The following is a 20,209-nucleotide window of genomic DNA, read 5'->3' as shown; positions in this document are numbered from 1 at the left end:
CGGATCGCTTTAAACAGAGAGAGGATGGAGACAAGGTTTTTATTATTATTATAATAAGAATAATCATCAGATAAATAATCATCAGCTCTGATCGACGCTAAAGGTTACAGATTGAAGGATGGACGTCGTGATATTATTGGTCGGTTCCAGCCGATGTAAGCACACATCACATCTTGTTTACCGGGAAGAAAAAGAATATTTGATATAAAAATATGAAGACGTTTGGGGGGGGATATGATGTTAAATAGGTGAATAATATGAGATTAAATAGGTTGAATTACATACATGCTGACTCTGAAAGGATCATTATTGTCATTGGATTATTTTCACATAGAATATTGTAATATTCTCATGTTATGTGGTAAATTCACCACCATCTTATTTATTGATCGTGAAACACAGATTTGTTGTTTTTAGTACTTTATCTAAATACATTTCTCTGGATGTACGTTTTAAACCTCATCGATATACATTTAAAGGGCCACACCAGAGTTTTACATTGAACTCGATTGCACCGTTCTCAACAAATTCCCAACAAAGCGAAGAAATCATTTGCAAGCTTTCTTATTGAAAAAGCTGCAGCAGGAAGAACAAAGTGACGAGTCATGGTGGGAATGCTGACTCACCTTCTGGAGGTACACCTGCTGCCAGTCGATGCCTTTGAAGAACTGGTGCTCCTTCACCTCCGGGGCTCTGTGACAGAAACACATGCTCGTTGGTGTTCGCCCACTAGGTGGCAGAGTTCGCCACGTTTCCCCCCTCAGACCTCAGACACGGTGGATCCATCAGACTTAACTGTGGATGTCTGTGAGTCCGTCCCACTGATGAACTCGTTTACGTGTGTGTATATGTCTGTGTGTGTGTGTGTCTGTGTGTATGTTTGTGTGTGTGTGTGTGTGTGTGTGTGTGTGTGTGTGTGTGTGTGTGTGTGTGTGTCGTACCCTCGGCCTTGACAGCCCAGTCTCTTGGTTACGTCTCTCTGCAGCAGCCCCTCCAGCAGGTCTTTGAGCTCCGTGGTGAACGAGTCCGGCAGCTCCACATTCTGGTGGGAGGGGGGGGGGGGATTATTCCAGTGTCATGGGTCTTCATATAAACATATATACACATTTATTACATCATACTTTTACGTGGAATATCCCAGTGTCATGGGTCTTCGATTTCTGTAAATTATACACATATACATTTTGTTAGTTGTTGTTGCCTCTTATTGAGAGAGAGTGAGAGCAAAAGGGGAAGATGGGGACGATGTCGCAGAAAGGGCCGCCGGTCGGAATCGAACCCGGGACCCACGGAGACGTTTTCCGAGTGCAGCAGCGGCTCTCTTCCTGTCCTCGGCCGTGTTCACCGCCGCCTGCTTCCATCGTGTTTATGCAGCGAGATCATTCATCACGTTTCATAAACACAAAGACATATAGAGCTGTATTTTTAGCCCCGTTGGCCCGTCACCCTCCTCTTCTCTAGCTCCCGCTCCCTCTCTCTCACACACACACTCACACACACAGACCAAGATTATCAGGATAAACCAGATTAAGTGGCTGGATTAAAATCCTAATCTGGATTTATTGTGATATGAAAGATCAGACTCTCTCTGTTTAAAGGTCCCGCTCAGCCAAACAGCATGTGAGTGTGTGTGTGTGAGTGTGTAGCTTCGTGTCCTGATCACATAAACGAACACAGAGATCTGGACGCGTTCCACCGTGATGGACAGCCGGCGAGGGCGAAGAGGAGCGAAGCTACAGTTTGTCATTGTGAACTCGCCGGTACTCGAACACAACGTGTCGCCTTCACAGACCGTCGGCTCAGTGGTGGGAAAAAAAAAGCTCACGTGTCCAGAGACCAGACCAGACTATGTGGAGGAACCAGAGACTGTATGTGGTCCCCCAGAGGTCTAGATAGTAGCTCACATTAGTCCAGAAACCAGACCAGACTATGTGGAGAAACCAGAAACTGTCTGTGGTCCAAACAGCAAGGTCTCTGCTGTATTTATGTCTATATGACCTTATTTGGAGTGTTGGTGGAGCAGCTACAATGTTAGCATAGCCTAGCAGCCATCAATCAGACTCCATTCAGAAAACCAGCGTTTTAACAGAAGTTATCTTGTTGTGTGGGAATAAACCGGCTCAGTTTATCTTAGCCGGGTTTCTGTCACATGTCAGAGTAAACACACCACCAGGAGAGAGAGAGAGAGAGAGAGAGAGAGAGAGAGAGAGAGAGAGAGAGAGACACGTCGGGCGACCGAACACAAGGAGACTTAGTCAGCTGTCAGCACAGAGACGCTGTGGAACACGAGTACGTGGAAGTAGGAGTACACAGAAGCAGGAGTAGATTGTAAGTAGGAGTACACAGAAGTAGGAGTACATGGAGTACTCGGCTGTGTGTACAGGGACAGCGTGTGTGGCGGTGGATCTGAGGAGGGTAAACAGCTGATCTCGGGTGTTCGGGTGAAGTGGCGGCTCAGAGCAGCTTCACCGTCAGTTTGATTAAAAACACCATGAACATCATCGGCTGCACCGTTCAGCCCCACTGACTTCTGGGAAAAACCATGCGTCTTACCATGGTGAGCGTCATGCGGTCGATCTCGTGTTTATCTTTGGTCTTGTGTTGTCTGAAGGGACTGTGCCTGTCAGGAGAGGAGACAAGGGGACAAGGAGACAAGGACACATGTGAGGATGCTGGAGATCACTGGTGAAAAAACAGCTGATCCTCTACTGCAGTAAAAGTACTAACACCACATAGTTATGATAGTTACAAGTAAAAGTAATACTACCACACAGTAAAGGTACTGTCACAGTAAAAGTACTGATGCTACACAGTATAGATACCCTGTCACAGTAAAAAAAACACAGTGACTGTCCCTTTAAGGGAAGCAGACTGGGACCAGTTTGAGAGACCAGCACATCTCTGTCCAGGACGTTTTCCACTTAGTGGGGTGATCAAATGACAACCAGCCTAATGGGAGAGAGAACGCTGCTTCCAGATGATGTCTTCAATGAGTCTTATTGATCAGACGGAGCCAATCACATCAAAGACCACCGCTGAGAGAGGATGCTCATCAATAATCAATAGGTCCATGTCTGATCTCTATGGATGCAAACAGAGAGGTGGAGGAGGAGGAGGAGGAGAGGAGGGAGGAGGAGAAAGGAGGAGGGTGTGTCTGGTCCGTTCAGAACTGATTCTGCAGGGCATGTGGACTCTTTGGAGGGATCAAGGTTCAGTCTGGCACCCTGACCCGGGTTTAACGCCACGATCACCACAACTCGACCTCATCTCTCTGGAGGTTTATCACATCTCATTTCAGTTATAACATCTCATAACCTCATCTCTCTGCAGGTTCATAACATCTCATCACATCTCTGTGGAGGGTTACGTAGACCAGGTGGAGGGTGATATTTAATAACACGGTCTGGTCCTTTAAAACATCTCCAACAAAACAGCAGCACTCTGCTTATTAAGTGTTCAAACACGCCGATACAAACATCAATGGAAAGACACGACACACACTCTTCTCTCACACACACACACACACACACACACACACACACACACACACACACACACACACACACACTATCTCTGACCTACTGGGTTCAGACCTCTGGCATTTACACACTCCAGATCAAACAAACACACACACACACACACACACACACGATCAAACACACTCAACGGCGGATTCAGTGGAGAGCAGATTCAAAGAGGTTTTACTCAGAGTGGCAGGAGAGAGGGGGGGGTGAAAGCAGACAGGAAGTCAGAAGTGAAGAGCGCACACACACACACACACACACACACACACACACACACACACACACAGAGACACAGAAGAAGGAGAAGAAGATGATGAGATTAGTTGCCGTGGTTACCCTCGGAGGAGTTTGAAGAGCATGCAGCCTAGAGAGAACCAGTCGGCGCTGCTGTCGTACGCCGTTCCCTTCTGGAGAACCTCGGGAGCCATGTAGCCGTGGGTTCCCCTGCAACGAGCACAGCACACACACAGTCAGAGCACAGCACGATAGGCTGGGAGCACCCGGGGGCGGGGCTTATACCGGAGCAGGAGGTACAGAATCAAACACCCCCCCTCATCTCATCACCACCAGGATTACTACCACTCTAACTGTCATTGTGTTATTAGAATGGCTATTTCTATTTTTGTTTCTCCTTATTATTTATTTGTTGTTGTATTGTATTATCCACCGGACAAACAATCACAGGTTTTTGTTTCCGTCTGCTAGTGTTAGCATTAGGTAGCTAAGATAGCGTTAGCAACATGGCTAACAGGTGTTTTGTTTGTGGCTCGTCCTCGGCAGCAGACATAAAGACCTGTGATCCAGCTCCATGTTCTTATTCAACCATAATTCGACTGTTATGTGCTACATACTGTAAATAGAGTGTACTATTGTGATATTTCCTGATGGTGGATGGGTTCGACCCCATGAGGAGAGGAGGGCTCAACGCGGATACTTACACGCTGGCGTGAGGCTTCTTCTTGGAGAAGTCGCAGGCGAGGCCGAGGTCGGAGATGCGAACGTGACCGTGTTCATCCAACAGGATGTTCGCCGGCTGAAGGGCGAGAGGCAGAGGGAAGGTGACGTTGATGGAGAGGACGATAGATAGGAATCACAAGCATAAACCTCACTAATTCCATCTTAAGGCCCAATTTCCGCTCGCCAGGAGAGAATTCAGCGTGGACACAGACAATAAAAGAAAAACCTCCTGTCCTGGTTATCCTCCGATGTTTGGCAAAAACCGTGACTCACTCACTCTCCCCCCCTCCTCCACCCTCCTCCCCCCCACACTCAGCCTCAAAGTATTATCTGCATTGTTCTGCACTGTTTATTGAAGCCCTAAAACTGTTCCCTGACTTCCAGCAAAAACACGTCTGTTATTATGGCAACCAGTCCAAACACGGGGAATGGGAGGAAAAACAGAGGAGGCTGAAAACACGCTGAGTGTGTGGAGGTGAGCTGGACGGAGACGTCTGTCCTCCCTCATCATGAGACCCTGAATATTACTTAAAAAGCATATTAAACTCTATTATTAAAGATCACTTCAGGACTTCATAAGTGAGCAGAGTAAAGGTCATGTCAGGTAGTATGCTAAATTATCTCCTCCAGTACTTCCTGTCATCTTCCAGCTCATTGGTTCCCACTGAAAACGTATAATAAAGAAAAAACATTAAAAAAAAAAACAGCTGGAGTTTTTTAGTCAAACAAACCAGGAGGAAATGTGTGTTTTCTTGGGGACTTGGTGCTCGGCTGAGTATTTGAATTTCCCTCTGGATCAATAAAGTATCTATCTACCTATATACTGTATTTATATGTTTCCAATTTTGACTTTTCTTAAATTTGTATTCATTTTTTGCCTTTAATGTAAATAAAAATGTAGCAAAAAAAGAAAACCAAAACATCGACTTTGAGGGATCTGGACGCTCTTCCAGGTTTAAAGGACTCCGTCCTGCAGTCAACACATTCACGAACACAGATCCTCATCGGGAGACCGGGACCACATCGGAGGTCTACCTTGAGGTCTCTGTAGACCACGAAGCGGTTGTGCATGTGCTCCAGACCCAGGATGATCTCAGCGGCGTAGAAACGCATCTCTTTCTCGCTGAAGACGCCGTGCTGAGACAGGTGGTAGTGTAGGTCACCGCCTGTAGACACACACACACACACACACACACACACACACACTCTTCAATCAATAGCATCAATAAGTGTGTGTAGGGGCGGGTAAGGGTGGAGGTCTTCCTACCGTTCATGAGGTCCAGGATGAAGCAGAGCTTATCGGGGGTGTGGAAGGCGTACGTCATGCACACGATGAACGGGCAGTCCTGCAGGGGGTCAGAACCAGATCACCAACGGTACACTCACTGCCGTGGGCCACGCCCACTCACTGCCATGCCAACTCACTGCCGTGGGCCACGCCCACTCACTGCCATAACAACTCACTGCCGTGGGCCACGCCCACCCACCGCCACGGCCACTCACCCCGGTGCTGACTAACGACAGCATGATCCTCTCGTTGAGCGCCAGCGTCTCGCCCTGCTTCATCTTGATCCTCTTCTTGTCCAGACACTTCATGGCGTACCTGACATTCACACACCAACCACAGATTACACATCAGTCGCCTTTCAAGGCGTTCATATTTGATCCTCCGTCTCTTACATCTTGCCGGTGTCGGCCTTCCTGCAGCCGTACACCTCGCCGAAGCCGCCCCTGCCGATGATCCGATGCACGCTGAAGTCGTTCATGGTCAGCTGAGGATAGACGAGAGGAGCAGATGGTGTATTAGTATTTCATTAAATGGAAGGGAACAGAATCAACGGGGGATTTAAAGGTTCATGTGGTCTTTATGTCACCATTTTCTGCCCCCGGTGGCTCGACTCTACCATAAAAAATAAATAGAAATATATCGATTCCGTGGAGAAATACTGATTTCTGACATTTAAATCGCAATTCTTTTTTTTTTTTTACATGGCTTTGTTCTGAATAAACTACACCAGATTCCATGTTCTCTCTCTGTGTTTCAGGTCTGGACCTACAGGGTCACACAGGACCAGACTCTGGACCTACAGGGTCACACAGGACCAGACTCTGGACCTACAGGGTCACACAGGGCCAGACTCTGGACCTGAACCAGACTCCAGGTGTGTTTGGGCTCGGACTCACGTGGATGTTGAGCTCCACGTTCTTCCACTGGCAAAAACGAGTGAATTTGTCGCTGAAGGAAGAAGAGAAAACACAAAATGTGAATTTACTGTATGAATGATGAAACCTCTTCACCATTCTACCCTCCTCCCCCCGTCTCACCCCCTCCACCCGTCTCACCTCTCAATGAACTTCTGGAAGATCTTCCCTCTCAAGCTGTCGCAGATCTCCACAATGTACGGCTACACACACGCACACACACACACACACACACACACACACACACACACACACACACACACACACACACACACACACACACACACACACACACACACACACACACATAGAGTTAAAGTTAATCCACTTCACAGAAACTCCCACTGAACATCTTGTGTTCCAGCTGAACGTTTAAAACGAGACACAGGAAATACTGGCAGGTCGAGGGGAAACGTAGTCCCCGGGGATCCTTTCAGATCCAGACTCAGAGCCGAGTTGTAGTCTGGAGGAGGAAACTGTTGCTGAAGCTGAGAGGAAACATTTTATTTGTCTGGGTGGCTTTTTGGCAAAGTATGCTCCTCTTTCACATATTAATTATCGACAGCCTGAAATTAAACTCCAGTCAGCTCCTTCTATGCTGCCTTTCTATTATCGTTTATCCCTCCTCTGTTCCACAACATGCTTTGGTGTAAACGGTCCAGAGACAGACTGGGGGGGTCAGAGGTCAGAGTGGTTCCTCCTCTGAGCAGCGATGTAGGTCGTCTCGGAGGAGCAAGCAGGAGAGAGCAGGAGAGAGCAGGAGAGACTAGGAGAGACCAGGAGAGACCAGGAGAGACCAGGAGAGAGCAGCTCAGTGTGAACAGGAAGAGCCGGAACAGGTGGTGACGTTTTGAAGACCTGTTATGTGGGCGACCCACCACCAGGGGGATTTAAAACGCTCAGAGGAGGAGGAGGAGAAGAAGAAGGAGAAGAAGGAGAGGAAGAAGAAGAAGAAAAAGAGGAGGAGGAGAAGAAGGAGAAGGAGGAGAAGAAGATCAAGAACAAGTCGCACAATAACACAAAGTAAGTAACTGATGGAGGCAGCTGGGGAGCAGAAGGTTAAATGACTGTTTTTTTAAATGGAGTCTGGTGGGTTCCCTTCAGAAAGGTCTGACAGTAGAGAGCAGAAGATGTTCTGAATATATCCGTCCACAGCAGAACTTCGCCAGCTCTCAGAGCGTATTACTTCTGCTATTTAAATGTATTTAATTTAATGCGTTATTAACACTCTCAGGGGTCTGGAGTACACAAATAAGGGAAGTCTAATATTTTAACATTTCACTGTCATCACATCACCACAGACCCGACCGTCAGTATTTCAATGACGTATTTTTAACTGTTGAACCAGAAGCAGGTGGTGTGTGTGTGTGTGTGTGTGTGTGTGTGTGTGTGTGTGTGTGGTACCTGGAAGAGAGTCGGGGGAACCTGTTTCTTGGCCAGGTGACTCTGCACGTGGTCCACTGCTTTCTTAGAAAATGGCTGAGACGACAGGAGGAGGAAATAAAGAGGAGTCACTTGAAATGCAGCGTTACCAGTTTTCTCACTTCTGTTTTCTGAGGACGTGTGACATGTTCACTCCGGGTGTGTGTTGTATCTCGCCCTTTTAAATGTGCCCTATGAATACAATGATTATTTGAAGTAAAATGTAATACTATTATTATTTATTATTAGTATTATTTGCTGTAAGTATTAAAATAATTATTAGTATCATTATAAATCATTTTATCATGTGTTTTTTTATGTAGACGAGCGTGTTTTGCTTTTCCATCCCGTGAATCCCGCGGAGGCCTCTAATGACGGCGCCCCGCAGCCAGGCCCCTCCCCGCCCCTCCAGGTGCATGCTGGGAGTCTGAAGGAGTTCTCACGTGTGAACAGGACAGCAGCTCCTTCATGATGTAGCCGTCGTAGATCTGCCGGCTGCGGCTCAGCCTCTCCTCCTCCGAGTCCAGCTTCTCGTAGTCCTTAATCTGAGATGAGACACATGGGGGTCAGAACCGGGCTTCCTGGGAGGCCGGCGGGATTACGAGGTCTAATCCCCAACACGACACTCGGAGGACTTACTTCTTCGTAGAACTTGAGCTGCGGCACGGCCTCGTCAATCTCATTCATACAGAAGTCCTTGAAGAGCAGGAAGCCTGGAGGACACACACACACACACACACACACACACACACACACACACACACACACACACACACACACACACACACACACACACACACACACACACACACACACACACAGAAGAGGTCAGCAGCCATTAAAGGAGGATCTGAAGTCAAATCTAGAAACACTGTCTGATGAAGAAGAGGAGGAAGATGGCAATAAAAATGCATCCATGCTGCTTGCAGAAATGAGATGCGCAGTTGCCATGGTAATTGCCTCCGTGGCTACAGGCTGTGTGTGTGTGTGTGTGTGTGTGTGTGTGTGTGTGTGTGTGTGTGTGTGTGTGTACACAACGGTGTGGATCCCCTGATGATGATGACTATAACATCATGACACGACTTCATAGACCACTGTGGTGCGACAGAGGACCAGCAGAGACACGAAGAGGACTTAGACCAGCAGAGACACAAGGAGGTATAAGACCAGCAGAGACACGAGGAGGACTTAGACCAGCAGAGACACGAGGAGGTATAAGACCAGCAGAGACACGAGGAGGACTTAGACCAGCAGAGACACGAGGAGGACTTAGACCAGCAGAGACACGAGGAGGACTTAGACCAGCGGGGACACGGAGGCCTTAGACCAGCAGAGACACGAGGAGGACTTAGACCAGCGGGGACAGAAAGGACACGTTGGGCGTTGGCGTGCCAGTGCGCTCCTGTCTGAGGCGTTAGCGGATTAGCATCAGTTATTAGCTCCCTGATCCCTGACACGGACCAGGGTTCTGGATCAGGGCTCTGGTGGTGTCAGTCTGAGCCTCAGGACGTCACCGTGTGATCGATGTGCTCTTAACACATCAGACGTCAAATCAAACGTCTTCCAGCAGGGTCACAGGGTCACGACCCTCCCAGTGAGACCTGAAGAGTCCTCTTGGAGGAGAAACCTCTTCAAAGACCTGAAGCCTACAACGAGCTTCTGGACCTGCTTCCTTCTAGAGACCAGACACAGAAGGACCAGAGAATCTACAAAGTGTGGTGGTTGTAGTCCGGAGTCCTTTAAGGGGCCGCTGGCCTAGTTCTGGTCTCTATCAGCCATCCTGCACCTCTTCCCCTCGGCTCTATCTCTCCTCCAGACCCGATGCATCACTTCCCCCCCGCTCCGACACACACACACACACACACACACACACACACACACACACACACACACACACACACACACACACACACACACACACACACACACACACACACACACACACACACATACATATGTGTGTGTACACAGCAGAGTGTATAGGGCATCCTTGTTTGCAGAACGGGTGCTACTGACAACCAGCTAAAGGTTTAAACAGCAGCGATCAACGAGAGACAGAGAGAGAGAGAGAGAGAGAGAGAGAGAGAGAGAGACGGGGAGAAAACGACAGCTCTTACATCACCAAGACTCAAGGATTAACCTTAATCGCTGAACACTTCAACACTGCCCAGCTAATTCAACAAATGGCCTCTAGGAGAACACACACAAATCAGACACGAGTTCCTCTGAGCATCGTCTCATTAGAGATCACCTGAAACGTCGAAAAAATAAAAAGTCAGGCTTGTTCTGACTGACTGCCTCCGTCTCTCTCACTCACACACACACACACACACACACACACGCACGCACGCACGCACGCACGCACGCACGCACGCACGCACGCACGCACGCACGCTCAGGTGGAACAGATCGTCAATTAATCAATTAGTGGATCAACAGGAAAATAACCTTTAAAGTCACGATTTAAAAAAGACCAAAATAATCGATCGCTCAATTAATTGAGAATGAAAACAAAGTTTATAGTTTGAGGTTGAAGAAACGACGACTGATGAATTATACAGACGCTGACCTTTACTGGTGGAGGAGCGCCAGTGTGTGTGTGTGTGTGTGTGTGTGTGTGTGTGTGTGTGTGTGCGTTGCAACATCAGGATTAGTAAACAATGTTAAGTATTCTGTCTGCAGTCGGATGACGAAGAGAGCAGCTTAAAGACGAAGAAACAAGCTCATCGTTCGTTATTAACTCTATATATACTGTACATCTATATATGTATATATATGTATATATACATATATATATATATATATATATATATATATATATATATACATATATATATATATATATATATATACACATACATACACACACCATCTCTCTCTCCCCTGTATCATGAATACTATACTTGATAATACTACAGGACTTCTACTTGCAGTGTATTACTTATACACACACGAACACATTCACTGTGTTTCCTCCTCGCGTCGTTCCCTCCGAGGAGGAAACACGCTGTGAAACGTGAAACCAGCGTCCCATCATGCCTTGGGGTGACGCGGTGGCGTCGTGGTGTCATGGTGGGTGTGCTGCTTCCTCAGTCCTGTGTGTGTGTGTGTTTTGGAGTTTATCTTGAAGACGGCGGTAACCGAGGGCGACGCGCCGCCTGCAAGACTGCAGTCGGGGAACTAAAGTCTCCTGTGAGCCGTTAAACCACAACATGGAGACGAGGTGTGTATATACATATATATATATATATATACACACACATGTATATACACACACACACAAACATATGACCCAAACTCCAAATAAACAGAGGTGGGAAGTTAAGTACAAATACTAACTGTACTTCAGGAGTATTTTCAGGTATCTTGTACTTTTACTTGATTAACTTTACTTTTCCTCCCGACGTGTTAAAACTAATATCTGTACTTCCTGCTCCTCACATTTACTTGAGTTGTAATGCCTTTGAGGTGATTATCATTTGTTTTATAAATATAATAAAAGAGGAAAGGAACTATTTTGTCAAACCAATGATCCAAATTGTTCTTGATGACGGGAGAAACAGTTGCAGATTAATATTCTGCCAAAAAAAGAATCAATTGATCCAGAAGAATTATGGATTGGTTACCTCATATTCCAGCTGGTGATATTAACACTCAAACACGGAAACTTGTGTGTTTATTCCCCCGAGGCCGATAATTAAAACGGATTAAAATAACCACAACTCTGCATGATCATTAATGAAACCTGTCGGTGCAGAATATAACAAATCAAATATTTATCAGACGCTCAACAAGACAAACCCACATTTCTATTCCTGAGAGGAATAAAATTACATATATTATTACTTATTAAGTCTTTGGTAATATTAGGAAGCTCAGACAAATATTGAACATGTAGGAAACAGGATGTTACCAATACTTTGAAAAGCGTTCACATGAAGACACTTCCTCACACACACACACACACACACACCCACACACACACACACACACACACACACACACACACACACACACACACACACACACACACACACACACACACACACACACACACAGCTGTGGTTGAAGACTTTTACTTGTCACTTCATCAAGAAAGAAAAAAAGAGAGTGAAAAGCAAACGAGGGAGCGGATGTCTGGTCCTGGATCAGCTCCGGCTGTTTGCAGAGAACGCCAAACGACATCGGAGCACCTGACCAACTTTCCGGGTGAAACTTTGCATCACGACGTGGAAACCACGAGACTTTTTAAATGTCGTAAAAAAAGAAGAAGCAGACGGACGGAGAGAGAGATAGGCTAACGGAGGTCCCATTGAGTAAACGATGCGTTCAGGCTCTACTCAGTACAAATGAGTATTGGTCTATTCTTGTACTGGATTGAGGTACTTGTAATTCACTTGTATTATGTAAAAAAAAATTTTTAGAAACTGCAGCTGTACCTAGCTTACTAGCTTACCATTGATGTGTCGTCACCATGACAACAATCTCCATTTCCTTTATGTACCCGTCACATGACCACCGGACACAGTTCAACGTCTACTTCTATTCTATTTCTACGTTACGAAGGGAAACAATAACAACTTCAATCTGAGCTGGACAGATGTGCTGATCATGTGACACGGCGCGTGGACAAAAAAACATGAACACGTGTTCATGCACAGAAATGTTTCAACTCTAAAGGTGTTTGTTGTTTCCAGCCAGAGAGAAGACAACAGACTCGTTATTCATTCAGCATTATGGAAATGTCTGTGGTTTGTTTTGTAAATTCTGAGCTGCTGCTTATCTATGATGGTGATGATGATGATGAAGATTAAAAGTTCAGCGCTCCGGTACGACAGCAGGAGACGTGTTGATGGTGTATCTCAGCGGCGACAGTCACGCCGTGGACTCATGGCGTCCGTCCATCGACCAGCTGGGATCAGACTGACGGCCGTGTGAATCATGACGGGTGGATAAAGGACCGGAGGCGTGGACGGTCTGTTGACATACGCAGCCTCCGGGAGAGAAACGTTGCATTCTGGGAAACGAGATCTGGGTCTCTGGGCCCTTTTCCATGTATCGCCCTCCTTTATAAAAACAATAAAAAAGCCTTCTCCTCTGTTTCTCTCCCTCTCTCCAATCCTCATCACCTATTTTATTCCTCCTTTAATCAATTTCATTTCTCCCCACCGACAAGCAAATGCAGCAGTTCTGGTCGGGGTTCCCATGGCAACGCGCAGTTGCTAGGCAACACACAACTCTCCATCATCCATTCCAGAAGTCTGACAGATGGAGAGCGAAGAATGCCATGGCAAGAGAAAGAAGAAGAGGGGGAGAGAGGGAGGGGACATCAGGAGAGGGAGAAGGGAGGAGAGGAGGAAGAGGAGAAGGAGGAGAAGAAGATGAGGAAAAAGATTTAGAAGAGGGGGAGGGAGAAGAGGAAGATATAGAAGAGGAAGAAGAAGGTATAGAAGAGGAAGAAATAGAAGGGGGGACGAAGGTATAGAAGAGAAGAAGAGGAAGAAGAAGAAGATATAGAAGAGGGGGAGGAAGAAGAAAAGGAGGAACAGGAGGAGGAAGGAGACTACCTCAGATATAGTTTTGACATTGTCTATATTTAGATTTTTGGCTCATTATTTATATTTCTATATTCTCTTCCCTATTTGCAACATCTCCCCTAAATAAATAATACATCTTGATGCTAATGAGTGATAATAAGCCAATAAACACAATCCAGGCATCTTCATTATAACGTAGAACACACAACCAACATGAGAATCCATTTGAAACACCCAGCCGGAGTATGAACGCCTCACACAGGTGGATTGTGGAAAAGTAGTGCCGGTGCAGTAACGTCCAGTACTCGGCTATATTTAGGGTGAACAGAATGCCCCTTACATAACACTCTTCCTGCCTGCCCCTGCTTTTGTCCGTCCGGGCCGACAGACTTCTCTACCAGGTCAGCTGATGTAAAGACGAGGTCTTTAACGAGGTCTCTAACGAGGCGTCCCAGCAGCCTCAGGAACCGACTTCATGGACGGACACGGATTCTGCAGGATGCAAGAAGAAAACTCCAAACGCTGCCAGTTCTCTCTCTCTCTCTCTCTCTCTCTCTCTCTCTCTCTCTCTCTCTCTCTCTCTCTCTCTCTCTCTCTCTCTCTCTCTCTCTCTCCTTAACCTTGGTTGTCATGACAACAACGGCGACGCACATTGAGAGGACTTAATACAACGGTTGGATTCTGAAGGTAAAAACCCTGCGAGTCAAACTGAACAGGAACAAAATGTTGACAACGCAGACAAAGCCAGTGGACCGAACGGATCCACAACAGGACGGTTTGAGTCCAGGTCCAGGATTTAGCTTAGCATAGCTAACTGGAAGGATGGAGGCAACACATGAAGCTAGAAGCAGATTAAAGCAGGACAGGAAGTGCTCTAAGCTGGTCCTGGATCAGCAGAACTCCATTCAGAAAACCAAGAAAACAACACGGCTCTTACCAGAGAACAGATGTTTTGATAAAAGGTGACTCAGCATCTTTTCTGTCCAACTGTCACCTGTCATCCATCCAACACATGATCCACCAGAGTCCACGTGTTGAGGTCTGGTCTCTACCGGGTTTCTCAGGGGGAGTGGACTGAAAACACCACTTCAACTCAACCAGAGCTTTCTACACTTACTGTGGGGTCTTCCTGCTTTCAGCAGCTTTCCCTCATCACAGAACTTCATCTAGATTTATTATCATTTAGTGTCTTTTTGTTCTGGAAGCCTCTCTGCCTCCCTGTTGCAGTACCACTCTCCACCTGAACCGGTACTCATGGGAAGTGGGGGCGCTGTTTTACAATTCTCTGGTTGTGAATACGTCAAGAAAAGTACAGAGGACATGAAATTAATGCATATCATGAATATTATTTAATGTTTTATTTAATAGGAAAAGTTCATCAATCAATGAAATCTATTATTCTATTACATTCTGGATGATAACGTTTTAGTATCGAGCTATTTGGGCATTATCAAAGTCACATTGTTGGTGTCATGGCAACACCAGACCACCTATGTTTCTTTGTTCAACTTTTGTGCAAGCATAACGTTTTAGAAATGGCCAGATTTCACATTTCAGATGAGAACACATGAGCTCCTCTTCATAATGCAGTGTTGAATGAAGGTTTTACAGTTTGACTGCTTTGAAAAGCAGCGAGGTGAGGAGGTGAAGGAAGTTCAATGCGGTGAGCCTTTGATACAGAGAAATAAACTCTGTTGTCAAGGCAACGACTACTCCAAAAAACCCCAACAAACAAACAGTATGAACAACGCAGCCGAGGAGGTGAGGAGGTGTTAGGGCGAGGACGTGAGGAGGTGTCGGGGCGAGGAGGTCTCAGGGCATGGAGGCAAGGAGGTGTCGGGGCGAGGAGGTGTCGGGGCGAGGAGATGAGGAGGCAAGGAGGTGTCGGGACGAGGAGGTGAGGAGGTGTCGGGGTGAGGAGATGAGGAGGCGAGGAGGTGTCGGGGCGAGGAGGTGTCCTGGCGAGAAGGTGTTGGGGCATGGAGGCGAGGAGGTGTAGGGGTAAGGAGGTTTCGGGGCGAGGAGGTGTCCGGGCGAGGAGGTGTCGGGGCATGGAGGCGAGGAGGAATCGGGGCGAGGAGTTGTCGGGGCGAGGACGTGAGGAGGTGTCGGGGCGAGGACGTGTCGGGGCGAGGAGATGAGGAGGTGAGGAGGTGTCGGGGCGAGGAGGTGTCAGGGCGAGGACGTGAGGAGGTGTTTGGGCGAGGAGGTGTCAGGGCGAGGACGTGAGGTGGTGTCGGGGCGAGGACGTGAGGAGGTGTCGGGGCGAGGACGTGAGGAGGCGTCGGGCAAGGAGGTGTCGGGGCGAGGACGTGAGGAGGTGTTGGGGCAAGGAGATGAGGAGGTGTCGGGGCGAGGAGGTGTCAGGGCGAGGACGTGAGGAGGTGTCGGGGCGAGGACGTGTCGTGGCGAGGACGTGAGGAGGTGTCGGGGCGAGGAGGTGTCAGGTGACGAGGTGAGGTGTCGGGCGAGGAGGTGTCAGGGCGAGGAGGTGTCGGGGCGAGGACGTGAGGAGGTGTCGGGGCAAGGACGTGAGGAGGTGTGGGGGCGAGGAAGTGAGGAGGTGTCAGGGCGAGGAGATGAGGAGGTGAGGTGTCGGGGCGAGGACGTGAGGAGGTGTCGGGGCGAGGATGTGAGGAGGTTTCGGGGCGAGGAGATGAGGAGGTGTCGGGGCGAGGAGGTGTCGGGTGAGGAGGTGAGGAGGTGTCGGGGCGAGGACGTGAGGAGGTGTCGGGGCGAGGACGTGAGGAGGTGTCGGGGCTAGGAGATGAGGAGGTGTCGGGTGAGGAGGTGAGGACGCGAAGAGGTGTAAGGGTGGGGAGGTGTCAGGGCGAGGAGGTGTCAGGGTGAGGAGGTGTCAGGGCAAGGAGGTGAGGAGGTGTCAGGGCGAGGAGGTGAGGAGGCGAGGAGGTGTCAGGGTGAGGAGGTGTTGGGGCAAGGAGGTGAGGAGGTGTCAGGGCGAGGAGGTGAGGAGGTGAGGATGTGAGGAGGTGTAAGGGTGGGGAGGTGTTGGGGCAAGGAGGTGAGGAGGTGTCAGGGCGAGGAGGTGAGGAGGTGAGGATGTGAGGAGGTGTAAGGGTGGGGAGGTGTCAGGGTGAGGAGGTGTCAGGGTGAGGAGGTGTAGGGGCGAGGAGGTGAGGAGATTAGGAGGCAAGGAAGTGAGGAGATGAGGAGGCAAGGAAGTGAGGAGATGAGGAGGTGTCGGGCGAGGAGGTGAGGATGTGAGGAGGTGTAAGGGTGAGGAGGTGTCGGGGTGAGGAGGTGTCGGGGCAGGAGGCGAGGAAGTGAGGATGTGAGGAGGCGAGGAGGTTAGGAGATGAGGAGGTGAGGAGATGAGGAGGTATGGAGGTGAGGATGTGAGGAGGTTAGGAGGTGAGGAGATGAGGAGGTGAGGAGGTGAGGAGATGAGGAGGTATGGAGGTGAGGATGTGAGGAGGTTAGGAGATGAGGAGGTGAGGAGATGAGGAGGTATGGAGGTGAGGAGGTATGGAGGTGAGGATGTGAGGATGTGAGGAGGTGAGTAGATGAGGAGGTGAGGAGGTGGAACGTGTTGGAGCTCTCTCTCTGTCGTTACATTCAAAGCTGCAGTTTTTGCCATTGAATCGTGTCGAGCACACAGATCTCTGTGGAGCTCCGAGTCTCAGACCCACACCCCGATTCCAGGTCCCCGTTAGTGGGGACCAGGAGGTGGAGGAGGACCAGGACCAGGACTGGAGGCTCCACAATAAGTATTTTTGAATAAAAAGGCTTTCAGGCCTGCTTTAAAAGAATCCAGGCTCTGTCGCGATAAAAACGTGCATTTTACAAGATGGATTTTAACACATCGCCACACCAAGCAACTTATTTCTCCTGAGCAGAGCATGAACGCAGCACAACGTAACTCAGTGGAACCTGGTTAGCCGGTATCGGTTAGCCGGTATCCGTTAGCCGTTATCGGTTAGCCGGTATCCGTTAGCCGGTATCCGTTAGCCGTTAGCTCTGGGGTTAACGTACTATTGTTCAGTGAGAATCTGACCTGCAGCGTTCAACATAACGTGGACAAAACGTCTCCGGGGAGACTCACTGGACACTGAGTGTCAAACTGGTGTCTATTAATCATGCACACACACACACACACACACAGCAGAGGAAGTGTGAGGTGGTGATACTGAAGAGTCTCACAGGGAGACCCAGAACAGTAAGTAAGCCAGCAGGAGCCTGCGGGGCCGGCTCAGGTCCCCTGGTACTACACCACTGCTGGCACTCAGAGTGGAGCTCCGACAGGAAACAGGAGACACCGACAACCACGCCGTGGACTCTACCCAGATCATCACGTTTGGATTCAACAGATTAAAAGTAACACACAAAAAAGGGAGTATAACTAAAAATGTTATATTGTACAATTCAGGGTTCCTACGGCTTCTCCAAAGTCACATTAAGAAGCATTTCAAGGTGCATTTCCATGCTTTTCCAGCACCTTCCAGCTGTGGTAAACTCCATATTTGTATCGATCCAATGGTCAGTATTCAGTCTACTTATTATTGCACTTGTTCATCACATTAAATGAGATGTTATTGTCCTATAAACAACCAACATGATGTTTGTAGACAGCTTTTTACAGAAGGACCACAAATGAAAGGAAAACTAATTCCACTAACAGATCCACAGAAATATAATCACCAACTATTTTCATCATCTGTTCATCATCAAAAGTCATTTTTCATAAAGAAATGTCAGAAAATGCTGTTTTCAGTCCCTCAAATATGGAGATCTTCTTTTCTCTGTTCTATCATATATGTCATCACATAGAACACACATTTCAAGCACTTTATTCTAAATCCAAGCACTTTTCAAACCTTGAAAACACCACACTAAAATTCAAGTGTTTTCAAGGATTTCCAGCACCTGTATGAACCCTGACTGTTACTATTGTGCCTTACTATTACTACTACTATTAAATCCACGGGATTGTGCAGACTCCTACAGCTCGACTCCAACGTTCTTCTGCTTATGAATATTTGACGTTTTGTGAATACGAGTATTTTTAGTCTGACCTGCTTATTTTTTTTACTGGATTGAGTCGAGGAGAAAAAAATCTACGGATCATGTATTCATGTGAATAGTGTTTGCTGAATTATTTATAGTGTTCAAATTAATATAAACAAATATTCTTACTGAAAACAGTTATCTATAACTTTAAAAAATATATATATATCTCCACTTATATTATTTATTTTTACCTTCTTTGTGTTTTCATACAGTTCAAGAACAACTAGATAGGTATTTGGTCCTGCATAAAACAAATTATTGCCACAGATCTAAGTATAGATGAAGAAAAATAAAGACTTTCCCGAGAAGGATTATTTTGTGTTTACATAAAATCATAAAAATGGTGCATAAAAAAAGCACTGATGAACCAACAACATAAATAAAATATCTAAATATCTAAAAAAAAAAAAAGGTCAACACTTGAGGTCAAAGTCATTACGGTTTATCCTGAGGGGAACATGAATATATGAGCCAAATTACTCAGCAATCCATCCAATAAAAAGATATTTCACTCAAAAAACACAGTCATCAACCTCATGGTGGCGCTAGAGGAAAAGTTAGAGGAGTCTGCGGAGGATTCATCCTCTGAGGAACATGAACACCAAACTGCTCAGCAATCCATCCAATAGTGTCGAAGATATTTCACTCAAAAACCATCATCGTCAACCTGAAGGTGGCGCTAGAGGAAAAGTTAGAGTATCACCAAAATATGCGGAGGATTCATCCACTGGGGAACATGAACGCCTACGCAAAACTGAGTGCCAATCCATCCAGCGAATGTTGAGATATTTCTGTGACCTGCTGGTGGCGCTACACATGAAATTTGGCAATTGTAGCTGCGGAAACAGTACAACGTTTTCGTGTGAACCTCATCACGTCCAGATAAACAGGATTTCCACCACCGTGTGATTGAATCGTGTGTGGATGAAAGTCTCATTTCACCAATGTAATTAGAAAACGGAGACTTACCGATCTTCTGGTTGAATATTTTGTCGAACGTCAGCTCGTCTCTCTCCTCGAGGTACTTCTGCATCACGCTGCGAATACTGCGGAGACAAGGAGGGGGAAGTGGGTTAATACAGGCCTTGTTACGGTGATCCAGACCCTCCTCCCGTCTGTGATCCCTGCCTTGGTTTGGGACTCTCCCGACCACCTGTCCCCGGAGCCGGTGGAGTGGCGAGGGAGGGAGGGGGGGACACATGGGAGGCGGCGGGAGAACCTGGGAGGAGATACGAGCCGCCCGGGGAGCGGGTGTTAATGAGAAGGAGAGCCGGGGAGAATGAATCAATTAGCACCCTTCCACGGGGCCCATTAACACTGCAGCGGCCCCCTGCACGCCCCAGAGGGCGCCGCCGAGGCCTCACCTACAAACACCTCCGCGGGCGAGTAATGAGCACGTGGAGGAGGAGCCCCGCCTCCTTGGGGCAAGGTCATCGCCGCTACACTGTTTACGTTCTGATAACTATCAAACAATCACAAATAACCTTCTGGTTTCCAGGATCACGTCCACAGAACACGCTAAAGATCACACAAGCGCTT

At 47.6% G+C, this 20,209-nt stretch overlaps 1 protein-coding gene and 1 long non-coding RNA gene across 2 annotated transcripts in view; one reads left to right on the top strand and one right to left on the bottom strand.

Annotated features, from left to right (window-relative positions):
* The window catches only part of grk3 (G protein-coupled receptor kinase 3), a 38,778-nt gene that overhangs the window by 6,480 nt on the left and 12,089 nt on the right, over window positions 1-20,209 (bottom strand). Inside the window, exons 2-16 of the mRNA XM_084034863.1 lie at window positions 19,640-19,716; window positions 8,745-8,818; window positions 8,549-8,650; window positions 8,088-8,162; window positions 6,825-6,886; window positions 6,666-6,717; window positions 6,162-6,253; window positions 5,985-6,084; window positions 5,749-5,827; window positions 5,517-5,647; window positions 4,463-4,557; window positions 3,861-3,968; window positions 2,554-2,620; window positions 942-1,042; window positions 627-693 (exon numbers count right to left, since the gene is read on the bottom strand). Of these exons, the coding sequence (XP_083890989.1) occupies window positions 627-693; window positions 942-1,042; window positions 2,554-2,620; window positions 3,861-3,968; window positions 4,463-4,557; window positions 5,517-5,647; window positions 5,749-5,827; window positions 5,985-6,084; window positions 6,162-6,253; window positions 6,666-6,717; window positions 6,825-6,886; window positions 8,088-8,162; window positions 8,549-8,650; window positions 8,745-8,818; window positions 19,640-19,716 (1,282 nt within the window). The remainder of the gene's footprint in view (window positions 1-626; window positions 694-941; window positions 1,043-2,553; window positions 2,621-3,860; window positions 3,969-4,462; window positions 4,558-5,516; window positions 5,648-5,748; window positions 5,828-5,984; window positions 6,085-6,161; window positions 6,254-6,665; window positions 6,718-6,824; window positions 6,887-8,087; window positions 8,163-8,548; window positions 8,651-8,744; window positions 8,819-19,639; window positions 19,717-20,209) is intronic.
* LOC311030082 lies at window positions 16,254-17,555 on the top strand. Its single transcript, XR_014598941.1, has 4 exons — window positions 16,254-16,337; window positions 16,370-16,512; window positions 16,593-16,608; window positions 16,697-17,555. It is a non-coding gene; the product is annotated as an uncharacterized lncRNA (long non-coding RNA).

This window comes from Eutrigla gurnardus, assembly GCF_963514095.1.
Source record: "Eutrigla gurnardus genome assembly, chromosome: 19".
Taxonomy (NCBI): Eukaryota; Metazoa; Chordata; class Actinopteri; order Perciformes; family Triglidae; genus Eutrigla; species Eutrigla gurnardus.
The sequence above is the reverse complement of the archived record's forward strand: the minus strand, read 5'-3'. Positions and strand labels throughout refer to the sequence as shown.